Raw genomic sequence first — 14,521 nt, 5'->3', positions numbered from 1 at the left:
CCCAATGCCCTGCGGAGGAACCGCCTCCATGTAACGTGAGGGATGCAAACCACGTCTGGAGAAGTGGAAGGGGCGAGACGTAACAGTCATGAAGCTTCGATTTCTACTTCACTTCTAAGACGTGTTTATTCGAAAGGCAGAGTTAGACACAGAGCCATCTATCCGCTGGTCACTCCCTAAGTGGCCCTAACAGGCCTGGGCCGAGCTGAAGCAGGGAGCCAGGAGCTCCCTCGGGGTCTCCCACGTGGGTCCAGGGACCCAAGCACGTGGGCCACCTTCCTCCACTTTGCCCAGGCCCTTAGCAGGGCGCTGGACCTCAGTGGGGCAGGCAGGGCTCCAGCCGGCACCGTATGGGATGCCACTGTCCCAGGTGTCACCTGCTAGGCCACAACACCAACCCCACTTTTTTATTTTTAACTTGAGACAGAGCTCAGAGCTCCCGTCTCCTGGTGCACATCCCAAATGCCTGCAACACTTGGGGGGCTGCGGCCAGGAGCTGGGAACTCAACCCAGGTCTCGTGTCTCTCCCACACGCAAGACCAAGTGCTCCCAGGGTCCGCTTTGCTGTAGACCACACTGCGATGCAGAGCACAGAACTGTGGCAGGCCGGCGGGCACTCCAGTGACGCTGCCTGCCGCCCACACCTGTGCGAACCTAAGGAACAAGCCTCACCCCCTCAGCCCATCCCTGTAGCCCACATGACCCTGTGAGACCCAGCTCAGATCCGCTCGAAACCAAGGCCCCTTTCTCCGGTCTTCGTTCCCGTGGCGTGAACTTGCCACAGACCCAAAATGCAGACATGGGGGCAGCCTTCGAAAGACACAGGGCTTACGGCAGTCAGTCACGAGGAAAGCACCTTACTCTGATTAATTAGAACGACGGAAACGTCCACACCTTGGCTTCATTCGTGTTTATCTGAGGCCATCATTGCATGCGTGCGTAGTTCCCAGGGAAGGCAGGCGCTGTCCCTGTTTTGCAGTGGGTAGGAAATTAGAGATTCCAGTTGACATGCATAAAAATGTCACTGGAGAAACCAGACTGGCAACAAACCTCCTTTCCTTGTTCCAACTTTTTTACATCACACTGCTGCCTCCTACCATGCAAAGTAGCCTACCCCTTTTCTATACTCAATTAAGGTGCATGCAAAATTCTGTTTTTGAATGTAGCCATATATTTACCCTATTTCTTTTTCCTGTAGAGACCAAAAGTTGAAGTGTGTCTGAAAACCAGAATGAGAAGAAAAAAATAAACGTAATCCCGACTGCATGAACCAGATCCCGTGTGGGTCACCTCCTTCCCCAGCTACCCAGAGCTTCGTGATGTCTGCTCTCTGTCCCATCCATGAGGAGATATCATTTGCTGTGTGAAGTTGATCCTGGTGGCTACAGCTTCTATTCACTATTTGTGATTTTGATGTCCTTGAAGCCATTGGTTGTGGCAAGAAAAGCTATTTCCCAGGACAGTGTGCTCACGTGACCCGAGTTTGGGCCTGTGATCTCTAGATTGCCTGCAGTCCTGTGCCTAAATGCTTAATAAACAGCTACAGCGCAATGACTGGATCTTCCTGTGCTGTGTTGTGTCCAAATGGTTCTTGTGTTGCAGACTTGCCACCTACGACAGACAGGGGAAGGGAAGGCTCCTGGGATATTTCTAATGGCATTCATTTGTGCACCATTTGTTTGAGTGTCTGGTATCTGTCAGGCAGTATTTTCAATGCATTAACATACACATTTTGCTTAGTTTCTAAGGAAATACATCTGGAATCAAGTGACACCCAGATCCAAGCAATGAGACCAAGTTCTCCTGCTGTGATGGGAGATCTGACTTTCTGGGCCTTGGTCACCTAGACTGCCCTATGGTGTCATGGCCAATAAACAACTGGAGTGTTCCCATGGATTCCAGTGAGGATGTGGCATTTTTTCCAACAACATCACTCCCTGTATTAGCTCCTTGCCTCTGTAATGCAATCCCCAAGGCAGCCGCTTTACAGGGGAAAAGCTTGATTTTGGCCCAGGGCTCGACTGGTTCAGCCTCTGGTGAAAGAGTTCTCGTTGGCAGAGCTGTGAAGTGGTGCAAGACATCACACAGCAACAAGACAGGATGTGCTTGTCCACATCGGTGTCTACGTGGTCTCTTAGGAAGCCACCAAGATCTCATCATGGGGGCTCCACACCAAGGACCCAATCCAATCACCACCCAAAGGCTCTGTCTTCAAACACCATAACTGGATGACGTTTCCAGCCTCTTAGTGCCATTAACCTAAGACCTTGGGGACCAAACACCACCCAACGATAGGAATAGGAGGTTGTATTTCCTTCTGGTTTATTTAACAAAAACGTAACTACGGCATTGTTCTGTGATAGTCTTAAATTTTCATTTAATTCTTACTTTGCAGAGACTACTGCTGGCAAGGGAGCTAGGTGGTGCTGTGATGGCCCCTGGTATCTTCTGAGTAAGCACCTCAACCCTGCTGTTGAAAAAGAACCAGCTAGATCTGAATGCAAATAGCAGTTGATAGAAGGGATGTAACTTGTGATCCTATTACTCCTCCTCCGTACAGTCCTGCAAACAGCAACAATCCCTGAAACCAGAGAATCCTGTTCAGGCTGACACATTCCAACCCCAGAAGGTGCCTGGAGAAAAAGAGGAGGAGAAGGGGCTGTCACCAGCTGGTCCCTTCCTAAGGGCAGAGTCCAAAGGGAATCAAGAGGGAAGACTAAGGGAAGGCGGCTTTGAATAACAAACTCCACACTGCTATGGGGATAAGGGTCCCCGAATTATGCCCTGGGGACCGAGACCCCCAGCTAGACTTAAACTAGCTCCTTGCCGTCCCACGTGTGATAATACAACCAGGAGATGTAGACACAGGTGGACAGAAAAGCAGGATTCACTGAAAGACAAGAAGACAGTACACAAGCACACCTGAGTGCAGGCATCCAGAGAGAACTGCCCCACCCAGGCCGGCTCCTCCTCATGTATGAGGGGAGGTTCCAGGGCAGGCCTGAGGAGCATCTGAAGGAGGCAGGCTTTGGGTGAGGCCGCAGGAAGGCATCAGGCCGTCTGGTGCCTGAGTGGAAGTGAGGCTCAGCTGCCCAAGAGGTGTGCTGAGTCTAACCAGGCACAGGTGATGGGATCTGGGCTACACACAGGGGTTAGGTGTGGCTGTCCTTAGCTTAGTTCCTCACTGACTTCCTGCCCAACTCATACCAGTACCTGTGGCCCGGACTGGGAATCCAGCAGAGGTGGCAGATTAGAAACTGATATTTATCACAGGGAGCCTATATTTAAGGAAACCTATGGAGAATGGCTAAAGGTTTTTTTGATCTTTTACTGCTTTTCTGAATTACATAAATCCCAGATGTAAAACATTTGGATTTTTTTTTTTTTTGCTTTTTTTGCTTTTGTTACTGTGTTTCTTGTCAAAATCTATTTTCTCAGCACCTCTGTGTTACCTGTCAGGACCTACCCTTGTAATAAACAGAAGGCAAGAAAGTACTGTGAGAAGAAGCTTGTCAATCACAAATAAAATCAAGCTTGTTGGGAATAGAGAATATTACATTTATGTGGGAATAATTACGATTGCAATTGGGATAAACCATTCAAGCAGCTGAGCATGCATTTACAAAAGGGTGGCCACACTGAAGGAGTCAAGTCACAAGGGGGTGGTGGCACTCACATCACTTGCTCATCGGGAGTTGTGATTGGCACTGACAAGAGTCAGTCTATCTCCTCAGAAGGAACTGAGGGTGGTAATTCAGGGAAGCAGGGGTGTATGAGAGAAATCACAGGGACACCACATGGAGTGGCACTCACGTGCCTCACCAGGAATAAAACCTGTGTTGTCACAACTTTCCAGATAGAAAGCTCAGAGACACTTAGGGGTCTATTCCTAAATACGGAACTCCGTACTTGACCTACTCCGGCCTTGCAGGTGCGTCTGTTGCACCTCGCCCCTTCTAGCATTCTGTGCGGACCAAGCCTTGCAGCAGTGCCACCACCACTGCCTGCTGCCCGGGTCTGCAGTCCCATGTGAGCTGCCCTAGGGAACACATATTCCCATATGGAACTTCCTTTCTGCTTAGTTGGGTAGGGGATGCTCCACCTCACCTACATGCAGGCACAGGGCTTTTACAAATGGTTTACAGTGAGCTGTCCCTCAGCCCAGGCCTCAGCACCTGCAGTGGGTGTGCCTGCAGCCTGGTTCGCGAGTGCAGCTGCTGGTGCAGTCTCCACTCTAAGTATCTTTAGCCAATGCCACTCCACTTTTTCTTCCTGACAAAGAACTTGCATAAACAGGGGAAAACTGGAACTCCCATCTTGGAGAAACTTGGGTGGAGGTTCTCAAAGCAGAGATGTGTATTAGGAGGTTGAGGAAAGAGAAAAAAGGAGGAAAGGAAGTGTGGGGAGCAAACCGGACTAGACTGAGTTACTGGAATTAAGACTTATTGTATGCATCTGCTCTCCCACAATATGGCGCTGGGAGAGAAGTAAACAGCTTCCGCACAGCTGCCTCCAGTTCAACTAATAAACTGTAGGACTTGCTCCTGATTGGAGGAGAGCAGCGTACTCGGCGTGTGGGCAGCCGAGTTAGGATTGGCGGAGGAGGACTATAAAGGAGGAGAGAGACGGCATTCACCAGGAACATCTAAGGGGAACATCTGAAGGAATACCTGTGCAGCCCCCGAGAGAGCCGGCCGGCGTGTGCCGCTCCCCTGCGGAAGTGGGGAATGTGGCCAGGGGGAACTGCCCTTCCACGGAGGTGGAAGGGATAGTAGCCAACCCGGGAAGAACCAGCAGCAAACCCGGGGAGGGCCGAGCAGACGAAAGAACAGTGCAGGGTCCTGTGTCGTTCCTCCATGAAGAGGGGGAGCGACAAGGAAGTGGGCTGAATTCCAGGGGACCCACGGGTCCCAAAGTGTTCAAGGTCCAATCCAGACTCCACCCCTCCTAAGGGAGGTGTCCACAGGTGTCGTGAGAGGGAGTCAAGTCCCATGAGAATCTGGATGGGCCACCCAGTGAGAGGACTTGGCCAGTCTGCAAACATCACATTGACTTCAGTTTCAAAGGCTGCCCTGCAGCTCCAAACAGCAAGTGACATTCGGAGAGACAGGGTTGCTTGGTTTGTTTCAGTGGGAAGAAAAACAAAGACCAGCCCGGGAGCAGGTGCAGTGGACTTCCTGCAGGGCACCGAAGGTGAACACGGGGAAAACCGAAGGCTGGGAACAGGTTAAGAAAATTCTTCCACGGGACAAAGTGAACCGCAAACAAGGCTCCCTCGAAGCTATCCTCTACACCTGAGACGCCAGTATGTCATGAAAACGAGACAGTCTGTCTGAAAGTAGAAAAATCCCCAGCAAGGTGGGTTCCCTTTCAGTCCTCAGCCCTGCACCGGGCAGCTCCCGCGGGGCAGGCTCCGAGCTGAGGGCGCCTCAAACATCAGCTGCTCTACTGCCCGACATCCCTGGAGGCCTCTGAGCAGTGGGGCTGGACCTAAACCCTGGAGAGCCCGGCTCAGTCGCTGCAGCACCCTGGCCCGATGTTGTGAGGACACTGGGCTCGCTCACTCCCAGGGCTGCTGAATGAAGTCCATGACCCTAGAGCCTTCAACAGCAGAAATGGATCCCATCACGGTCCCAGAGGGCAGAGCCGAATAACGGGGTTGGCAGGGACAACTCGGAGTCTGGGAACACCACCCTCCTCTGCTGTGCCGGCACAGGGTCCTCGTCCCCCCTTTAGGTCCCCCTCACCCAGAGTGATGTCATCTTAGCTCCATCACATCAGCCAGGACCCTGCTTCGGAATAAGGCCACAGCACAGGTGGGGGTGGGGTGGTCAGGACTCCCACATACCTGTCTGGGGGACACACGTGAACCCCGCTGGCAGGGTGGTCCTTGAGGGAAGCGACCACGCAGACAGCCCTGCCCACCCGGCTTGCCCCACGTGAGGCGCCAGAAATCCTGCAAACCTGCAGTTTGGGACTGAGCTCCCGCACAAGGCCCTGACACAGAGACCAGACCCACAGGCACTCACGTCACGCGCCACAAGACCACCCGGGGGGGGGGGGTCCTCAACCAGAACCGCTGTTCTGCGAGCGGTCAGCACGAACCCGCGGCCCCGGGCCGGTACCAGGAAGCGTCCTCTGAAGAGGGGCCGGAGGCAGCCCGAGGCTGACCCATCGGCTCTCCCTCCTCGCCAGGCGCGCAGCTGGGCCCCTAGCTCCGTGCTGCGGCGGGGGACTTCCGCGTCCAAGCACCAGATCGCTCACCAAATTCGTCTCCCACGCACCAGCTCTGCCGAGGGGCTCTGCGCCACCGCGGCGGGCGCCAGGCCTGCCCGCCCCACCCAGCCACCCTCGGCCTTGTCCGCCAGGTGGACCGGACGCGGCTCTGGCGTTCACCCTTCCTCGCTACCGCCCGAACCCGGCCGCGCGCTCCGCCCTCTAAAGGCACGGAGCCGGCCTCCCCACGGCCCGCGGAGGCGCACGGAACCCGGGCCAGGCAGGCCCCGCGGCGGGGACGCCACAGACCCTCCGCCCTCACGGGCGCGCCCCAGCCGCCCCGGCGGCCCCGCCCCGCCCCGCCGCGCCACGACGCACGCACGCACGCACGCACGCACGCTCGGCGCAGGCCCGGGCGTCCCAGGGCGCAGGCGCACGCCGGGCCCCGCGCTTTTCGGAAGCGGTTGGCGTTCGCAGGCGCGCGGCTGCAGGTGGGCAGTGGCGGCCGGAGCCGGGCGGATGCCCGGGTGAGCGGGGCGGGCTCGGCGTCCGTGGGTCAGCCGGGGCGTCCGTGGGTCAGCCGGGGCCGGCGGGGTCCGGTCTGGCGGCGGTCGTGCCCTCGGCGCCCCGCTCTGCATCCTCCGTGTGAGGGGCGCTGTGAGGGGGCGACTGGAGCCGGCGGGGCGCGGGGCGCGGGGCGCGGGGCGCGGGGCGCGGGGCGCGGGGCGCGGGGCGCGGGGCGCGGGGCGCGGGGCGCGGGGCAGGGAGGGAGGCGGCTCCGGCGCGCCTGAGCAGGGACGTGCGGGGCTCCCGGCGGGGCGAGCGTCACTAAGCCCACGCCGGAAATGCGCTGAAATCTGAAGATTCGAGTGTGGCTCCGGGTCGTAAGTAGGAAACAAGACCCCGTGAATCTGCCCCACGCGCGGCAGTCCGTAAGATGCTGAATAAAATCTCCTTCAGGTTGATGCGCGAATGAGACGCGCGTGGATTTCGCGTTCGGCTGTGCCCCGAAGCTGCGTGGCCCACCCAGGCTTTCGGACGAGGGATGCCGGCGTCGGAGCCGCGGTCGGCTGGACCCGGTGACCTGCAGTGAGAAGGCTGGTGCCTCGCGAGGAATGCGCAGTGAGCCGAGAACCAGTGCTCTGCGGATGAACAGACCCTGTCGGGGTCACGTGCGCACCTGCTACAGGTACCAGCTGATGTCCAGGGGGGTCACGTGCGCACCTGCTACAGGTACTCGCTGATGTCCAGGGGGTCACGTGCGCACCTGCTGCAGGTACCAGCTGATGTCCAGGGGGTCACGTGCGCACCTGCTACAGGTACTCGCTGATGTCCAGGGGGTCACGTGCGCACCTGCTATATGTACTAGCTGATGTCCAGGGGGTCACGTGCGCACCTGCTACAGGTACCAGCTGATGTCCAGGGGGGTCACGTGCGCATCTGCTGCAGGTACTAGCTGATGTCCAGGGGGTCACGTGCGCACCTGCTACAGGTACTAGCTGATGTCCAGGGGGTCACGTGCGCACCTGCTACAGGTACTAGCTGATGTCCAGGGGGTCATGTGCGCACCTGCTACAGGTACCAGCTGATGTCCAGGGGGTCACGTGCGCACCTGCTACAGGTACCAGCTGATGTCCAGGGGGTCACGTGCGCACCTGCTACAGGTACTCGCTGATGTCCAGGGGGTCACGTGCGCACCTGCTATATGTACTAGCTGATGTCCAGGGGGTCACGTGCGCACCTGCTACAGGTACCAGCCGATGTCCAGGGGGTCACGTGCGCACCTGCTACAGGTACTCGCTGATGTCCAGGGGGTCACGTGCGCACCTGCTATATGTACTAGCTGATGTCCAGGGGGTCACGTGCGCACCTGCTACAGGTACTCGCTGATGTCCAGGGGGTCACGTGCGCACCTGCTGCAGGTACTCACCGATGTTGGGAGGTGTGTCCGGGCCCTGCCGGCAGGCCATGGAGTGCTGTGCACACGGGCGCCGGGTCCTGGGCTCTGGCCTGTCCCGTTCTGTCTCTGAGAGCCGGGTCTGCGAGGGGCCCTGGCCGCGTTTAACGGCGGCTATCCCAGTGCGTACGTTGCTGCAGGTACTGAAAGTGCAAATATAGTAGAAGGCAGTTCTGCTCGCAGAAGCCAGTTGTCTGCTTAGGAAGACACTTAGTACATTCTTAATCAGAACGTTTTCAAATCCAGGGTTAAAATGCAGTGCCTGTTTGCTGCTGACTCTCCCTGATTGTTAGGTCTGAGAAAGGCTAAATCGGCTTGATAATGGTTGTAGGACCAGGGCTGTGCTGATCCGTGATGGGCAAGCAGTTTTGGTTATCGGTGTCCATATTTGTGGATAATTGAATTGAAAGGAAGGACTGAGGCTTGGGAGAGGAATATTGACAGAGACGGTGAGAGGGAAGGTAGCAAAGGGGGCTTTCTGGGAACAGTGACAACCCCTGGGCCGCTGGAGAATCGCAGGACTGTGGGTGACGGAGCACAGTGGAGCCATGGGGAGGAGAGGGTGAGTAATGACTCTGAAGGTTTAGGCTAAGTGTTTTTGGTGTCTGACTTCAGTATTGCATAAAAGAGATTAAAATAAGAGTTGGGGTAATGTTTGTTGTGGAATTCCAAAACCTGGGCCACTTGCCCCGTGTGCAGCCAGCTGGTCACTGAGTCAGAGCAGTGGGAGAAGTGGGTATTGATTTGCAAAGATCAGAGCAAGGCGTCAGGAGCTCTCTTGCTGAATTCCCAGATTCCCTGAGGAGTTAAGAGGAGATCTGGTAGATTGAAGTTGCGGTTGAGAGGTGTGAGTGCAGCCGCTCTGCAGGTCTCTGGTTTGGCACAGGGCTCATAGCCCTCCTGTGATTGGTCAGTGATATGGTATTCTCTGGGGAATTTTGATGATGACTCAGTCTGTAGTCTGGGGGCTACCTGCAGATGTAGGTCTTTGTTCAGGGCCTGGGACTCCTGGAAAACCCCTCCAGACAAGACTTTACCTGTAGAGAAGATAAATGACCCTCCTGAGTTTTGTGATTGGGACTTCAAGGTAATCTGTACAATTTCCTAATTTAGTGAGTTACTTTAGTAAGAGATGGAGAAGCTGGGCAAGGAAGCTTTAAGCTGAGGGAGGCAGTGTCGGGGACTGTGCCGAGTAGGACTTGGTAATGTCTGTGTCTGTATCAGAAACCGCGTACTGGGGCTTGATTTCAGCGTAGTGGGAAGGAGGGGGAACTGCTTCTCCAAAGGCGTCACTTCTATTCTTAACTGAAGTTTATAGCTTTAAGTACAATCTCAATGGGTATTAAATTTTCTTATTTTCTTTGAACAAAGATTGATGAGTGCTAGTCTGCAATATGACAGATTCTTTGCAGGGCATTATGGGAGATAAAATGCTGTGTTACATCTGTTAGTGTCTCTTGCACTAAAAGAACTTGCTGATTATGAACCTGTGCTTACAGGTAATTTGAAAGATGAAACAAAGCATTTGAATGTTTTGTTTCTATTTTATTTTGTATTCCTGGAAAACGGACGTTTTCTTACAAATTTGCTTAGAGTTGTGTCCATTCTTCACATCCCACAGCATGATGCATTTACCCACAGTTTTATTAAAATACAACTTCGTGTGAGGAAGCTTATGAAAACAACTTGAGGGAAGAAACCTAGAAAGCAGACTACTTAGCTTGTTTTATATTTCGTTAATTGGAACAGTGTTGCTTGCATGAATTTGGGAAGTTGTGAGAGATTTGGCCCATCCTGTCGCAAGTGCGTGTTTGTGAGTGGTCGTTGAAGACGTCTCATGTATCACAGCCCATCTGTGTTCTGTTTAGCTCAGTCTGTGACTTTTGGTGGTGCCATCAAGGAACATTGCATACTCGGTGAAGTGCACAGTGCCTGGAGTGGAACTGCTTGGCTTTGACTTCTGGCACCATTCGCAACTGGCTGTAAGTTCCTAAACTCTTGCCTTCATTTGTGCAACAGCCATAATAATACTTGTTTTCACATTAATTTCATATTTATCACTTGACTGGATACTCAACAATAGTTCTTCCATTTTACAGATAAGAAAACAAGCTTCAGTTACAGTAAAGAGGCTTACTTAAACCACTCATCTGCTTTCTTTTAAGAGATCAAAGTGAAGTTCTTGAACTGGTTTGGTTTGTGTAACAGTGGTTCTATTATTCTTTCATATCGCCTCTCTTTTGCTGATTAAGTTTAAATCATTTTCGTGTAAGCCATCTGAATTCAAACAATTCATAAAAGTCATTATTAATATAATGAAGACTTTATATCAGAATATCTTTGTGTCTTGAATACTTGAAATCTGTGGTTAATTAGATATTTGCCTTATTATCTGTCCTTTTAAATTTATCCTTTGTTTTTAAAAAGATTTATTTATTTATTTGAAAAGCAGAGTTACAGAGAGGCGGAGGCAGAGAGAAAGAGAGAGTGGTCTTCTATTTTCTGGTTCGATTGCTTCTCAGCCTTTTGGCTAAGATCAAATGTAGTATCTATTTTCTGGTTCACTCCTCAAATGACCACAACGGCTGGAGCTGGGCCGATCCAAAGCCAGAAGCTTCTTCTGGGTCTCCCACGTGGATGCTAAGGGCCCAAGCACTGGGTCCATCTTCTGCTGCTCTTCCAGGCACATTAGCAGGGAGCTGGATTAGAAGTGTACCAGCCTTGGGGCCGGCGCTGTGGCACAGCAGGTTAAAGCCCTGGCCTGAGGCACCAGCATCCCATGTTGGCACCAGTTCTAGTCCCGGCTGCTCCTCTTCCAATCCAGCTCTCTGCTATGGCCTGAGAAAACAGTGGAAGATGGCCCAAGTCCTTGGGCACCTGAACCCACGTGGGAGACCCGAAGGAAGCTTCTGGCTCCTGGTGCAGCTCCAGCCCTTGCAGCCATCTGGGGAATGAACCAGCAGATGGAAGACCTCTCTATCTCTGCCTCTCTCTGTAACTCTGTCTTTCAAATAAATAAAATAAATCTTTAAAAAAAAGAAAAAAAGTGTATCAGAGAGGGCTCCAACTGGTACCCATATGGGATGCCAGGGCTTTATACCATTGCAGTACCTCTAGCCCCTAAATTTATCTTATGTGTTAAAAGTCAAGGGTACTGGCCTTCATATTAGCAGAGATTTTAAAAAACTATGTTTAAAGTGTTATGTCTTTGTTTTCTTCTTGGCCCTGATTTTTTTCTTGTTTCCCATTTGTTGTAGAACTATAAAATGCAGACCTCCAGCTCTAGGTCTGTACATCTGAGTGAGTGGCAAAAGAATTATTTTGCGATTACATCTGGCACGTGTACATCTGAACAGAAGGCTGATGCCTACCGCGCACAGATCTTACGCATTCAGTATGCCTGGGCAAACTCTGAGATCTCCCAGGTCTGTGCCACCAGACTGTTCAAAAGGTATGCAGAGAAATATTCTGCAATTATTGATTCTGACAATATTAAAACTGGCTTGAATAACTATGCAGCAAGCATTTTAGCTTTGGCAAGATCTCAACAAACTGACAGTGACAAGTGGCAGTCTGGATTGTCAATAAATAATGTTTTCAAAATGAGCAGTGTACAGAAGATGATGCAAGCTGGCAAAAAATCCAAAGACTGTCTCTTAGAACCTGCGGAAGCCTCAGTAGTAATCCACAAGGGGAACCCCGTCTTAGAGCTTCCCAAATTCAGTGTTTCTGGAGGTTCTAGAGAGGGTGACCTGCTGCCTAACTCAGTGCACGATGTGGACAGGGTGCGGGACAGCCCAGAGAGCAGCCTCCTGAGGTGTCCTCCAAGTGGCCAGCCACCCGCTGTGACCAGTACCCCCGATACCTGCCCCACACTCTCAGCACCATCGGGTGAGTCGGCCACTGCCAGATTCCACACCACACCATTATTCGGAAATGTCAAAAAGGAAAACCACAGCTCTCCGAGAGCCAGTGTAGGACTAGGTGTGTTCTCATCCGATCAGTCTTGTTTTCCCTCTGGCTGTGAGAACCCACGGAAAAGGAAGGCTTTTTATGGTTCTGGCTTCATTGATGCACTTTCCAACCCAATACCAAACAGGACTTTGAGTAGAATGGAAGAAAATGGCCAAAGGGAAGAGAGCAGCCTGCCCACCTTTAAAACTGCCAAAGAACAACTGTGGGTAGATCAGCAAAAGAAGTGTCACCAGCCCCAGCGGGCGTCAGGGTCCTCATACGGTGGCGTTAAGAAGTCTCTAGGAGCTGGTCGATCCCGAGGAATATTTGGGAAGTTTGTTCCTCCTGTACCTAAGCAAGATGGGGGAGAGCAGAGTGGAGGAATGCAGTGTAATAAGCCTTGCGGGGCAGGGCCCACGGAACCCACACAGCCTGTTGATGAGCGTCTGAAGAATTTGGAGCCGAAGATGATTGAACTTATTATGAATGAGATTCTGGACCACGGGCCTCCAGTGAGTTGGGAAGATATTGCAGGAGTAGAATTTGCCAAGGCCACCATCAAGGAGATAGTTGTGTGGCCCATGCTGAGGCCAGACATCTTCACTGGGCTACGGGGACCCCCTAAAGGGATTCTGCTCTTTGGGCCTCCTGGCACAGGCAAAACTCTGATTGGCAAGTGCATCGCTAGTCAGTCTGGAGCAACGTTCTTCAGCATCTCTGCGTCGTCCTTGACTTCTAAATGGGTGGGTGAGGGGGAGAAAATGGTCCGCGCGTTGTTTGCTGTTGCGAGGTGTCAGCAGCCAGCTGTGATATTTATTGACGAAATTGATTCCCTGTTATCTCAGCGGGGGGACGGAGAGCATGAGTCTTCTAGAAGGATAAAAACCGAATTTTTGGTCCAGTTAGACGGAGCAACCACATCTTCTGAAGACCGCATTTTAGTGGTGGGAGCCACAAACCGGCCACAAGAGATCGATGAGGCTGCCCGCCGACGGTTAGTGAAGAGGCTCTACATCCCCCTCCCAGAAGCCTCGGCCAGGAGACAGATCATCGCTAATCTGATGTCCAGGGAGCAGTGTTGCCTCAGTGAGGGAGAAACGGAGCGGATCGTGCAGCAGTCTGAGGGGTTCTCCGGCGCGGACGTGACCCAGCTCTGCAGAGAAGCTTCCCTGGGCCCCATCCGCAGCTTGCAGGCGGCCGACATCACCACTATCACACCCGACCAAGTTCGACAAATAGCTTATGTTGACTTCGAAAATGCTTTTAAAACTGTGCGGCCTAGTGTGTCTGCGAAAGATTTGGAGACTTACGAAAACTGGAACAGAACTTTTGGTTGTGGAAAGTAAATGAGTCACTTGAAATTAAAAGACAGCATCATTATATTACATTCATCTTCATTTTTTAGCACAGGAAATGGAATGTGTTCATTGTATTTTTTAGGATATGTTCTGAATTCTGTACCTCAAACAGGAATAGTGAAACAGCATTGCTTATTGGTATTTAAGTAGATTTAAGATCGTACTGGCTGCTAGAGTGGATGTGTCAGTTTTTACCTTGTTCTGCTGACTTGTAACATTGTTTATGCTTTTCTTCCCTTATCAGGGCTAATGATGAAAACATGTTTCAGAAATAGCCAAGTACCATCTAGAGTCAGAGACATATCTACACAATGAGAGGGGAGTGTTGTATTTTTTGGGGGGGAAATAGTGTGTAACAATATTTTATTGCTACTTCACAGCCTATAAAATTGTACTTATTCAAAAGAGTATTTTCAGATTTTTATAATGGATCATTTTGTTCCTTGTAAAAATATTAGAAAATAGAAATAATAAAAATCACTGCATTCCTGCTGCTTTGGGGGTTGTCTGGTTAGTGCTTTAGCACAGGTTCTTCCACATACACAGGAGTGGGCCTGCCATGCATTCACTCGTGGAGCCTGCACTTTAAGTTGCTTTCCATGGTCGCTTAAATGTCTGTGACACCTTCTCACACATTGCCCAAGGTTCCATTGTGTAGATGGATTTTAATTTATTTACTCCTCTGTTAGAGGACAGGGCATTAGGTCAAACAAAAATATGTTAAATGCCATTTAATGAGCCTTTTTATAAAATGTGTAAGTTTTTCAGAAAAAAAATCTTGGGCTTAGTACTAGGCACATTTTTACACCTTTTGTTCTCTAGAAAAGTAGTACCCGTGTAGACTTTCCATCTGCCCTGAACGAAAGGGATCACATAACTGTTCCATGATAGCACTGACTGGACGGTTCTGGGTCTGGTTGGCATTCTTTTTGAACCGATTCATTCACAAAGTGAGTAACGGTGTTCCGGTTGCTAACGCAGAGCAGCAGCCAACAGACAGAGCCTTGGTCTCATGCAGGCTGCATTCGGGCTCAAA

At 51.8% G+C, this 14,521-nt stretch overlaps 2 protein-coding genes and 1 long non-coding RNA gene across 11 annotated transcripts in view; 2 read left to right on the top strand and 1 right to left on the bottom strand.

Moving 5' to 3' along the window:
* DDC (dopa decarboxylase) overlaps positions 1-1,559 on the top strand; it is a 44,730-nt gene extending 43,171 nt beyond the window's left edge. For both annotated transcript variants that reach the window (XM_089315987.1, XM_017337637.4), the window contains exon 15: positions 1,199-1,559. In XM_089315987.1, coding sequence (XP_089172113.1) covers positions 1,199-1,212 — 14 coding nt within the window. In that variant the 3' untranslated portion in view covers positions 1,213-1,559. The remainder of the gene's footprint in view (positions 1-1,198) is intronic.
* On the bottom strand, positions 111-6,574 carry LOC149121873 (uncharacterized). 4 transcript variants are annotated; one of them, XR_016222932.1, is made up of 3 exons: positions 5,849-6,574; positions 2,531-2,633; positions 111-968 (listed from the first exon to the last, which is right to left on the bottom strand). It is a non-coding gene; the product is annotated as an uncharacterized LOC149121873 (long non-coding RNA). The 4 variants fall into 4 exon arrangements; XR_016222931.1 differs by lacking the exon at positions 111-968 and adding an exon at positions 1,183-1,611; XR_016222929.1 differs by having other exon boundaries at positions 2,531-6,574.
* FIGNL1 (fidgetin like 1) lies at positions 6,574-13,980 on the top strand. Of its 5 annotated transcripts, XM_089315983.1 has the most exons (5): positions 6,574-6,707; positions 7,177-7,405; positions 7,795-7,880; positions 10,042-10,155; positions 11,431-13,980. In XM_089315983.1, the coding sequence occupies exon 5, from the start codon at positions 11,440-11,442 to the stop codon at positions 13,471-13,473; it is 2,034 nt and encodes a 677-aa protein (XP_089172109.1). In that variant the 5' UTR covers positions 6,574-6,707; positions 7,177-7,405; positions 7,795-7,880; positions 10,042-10,155; positions 11,431-11,439; the 3' UTR covers positions 13,474-13,980. The 5 variants fall into 5 exon arrangements, with proteins under 5 accessions (XP_089172109.1, XP_008246650.3, XP_089172110.1 ...); XM_008248428.5 differs by lacking the exon at positions 7,795-7,880; XM_089315984.1 differs by lacking the exon at positions 7,795-7,880 and having other exon boundaries at positions 10,022-10,155.
* The last annotated feature ends 541 nt before the right edge of the window (positions 13,981-14,521 follow it).

Source organism: Oryctolagus cuniculus, chromosome 16, assembly GCF_051225735.1.
Source record: "Oryctolagus cuniculus isolate XC-2025 breed Fujian yellow rabbit chromosome 16, ASM5122573v1, whole genome shotgun sequence".
NCBI classification, from domain to species: Eukaryota; Metazoa; Chordata; class Mammalia; order Lagomorpha; family Leporidae; genus Oryctolagus; species Oryctolagus cuniculus.
Note: the sequence above shows the minus strand (reverse complement) of the source record. Positions and strands in the feature narration are given on the sequence as shown.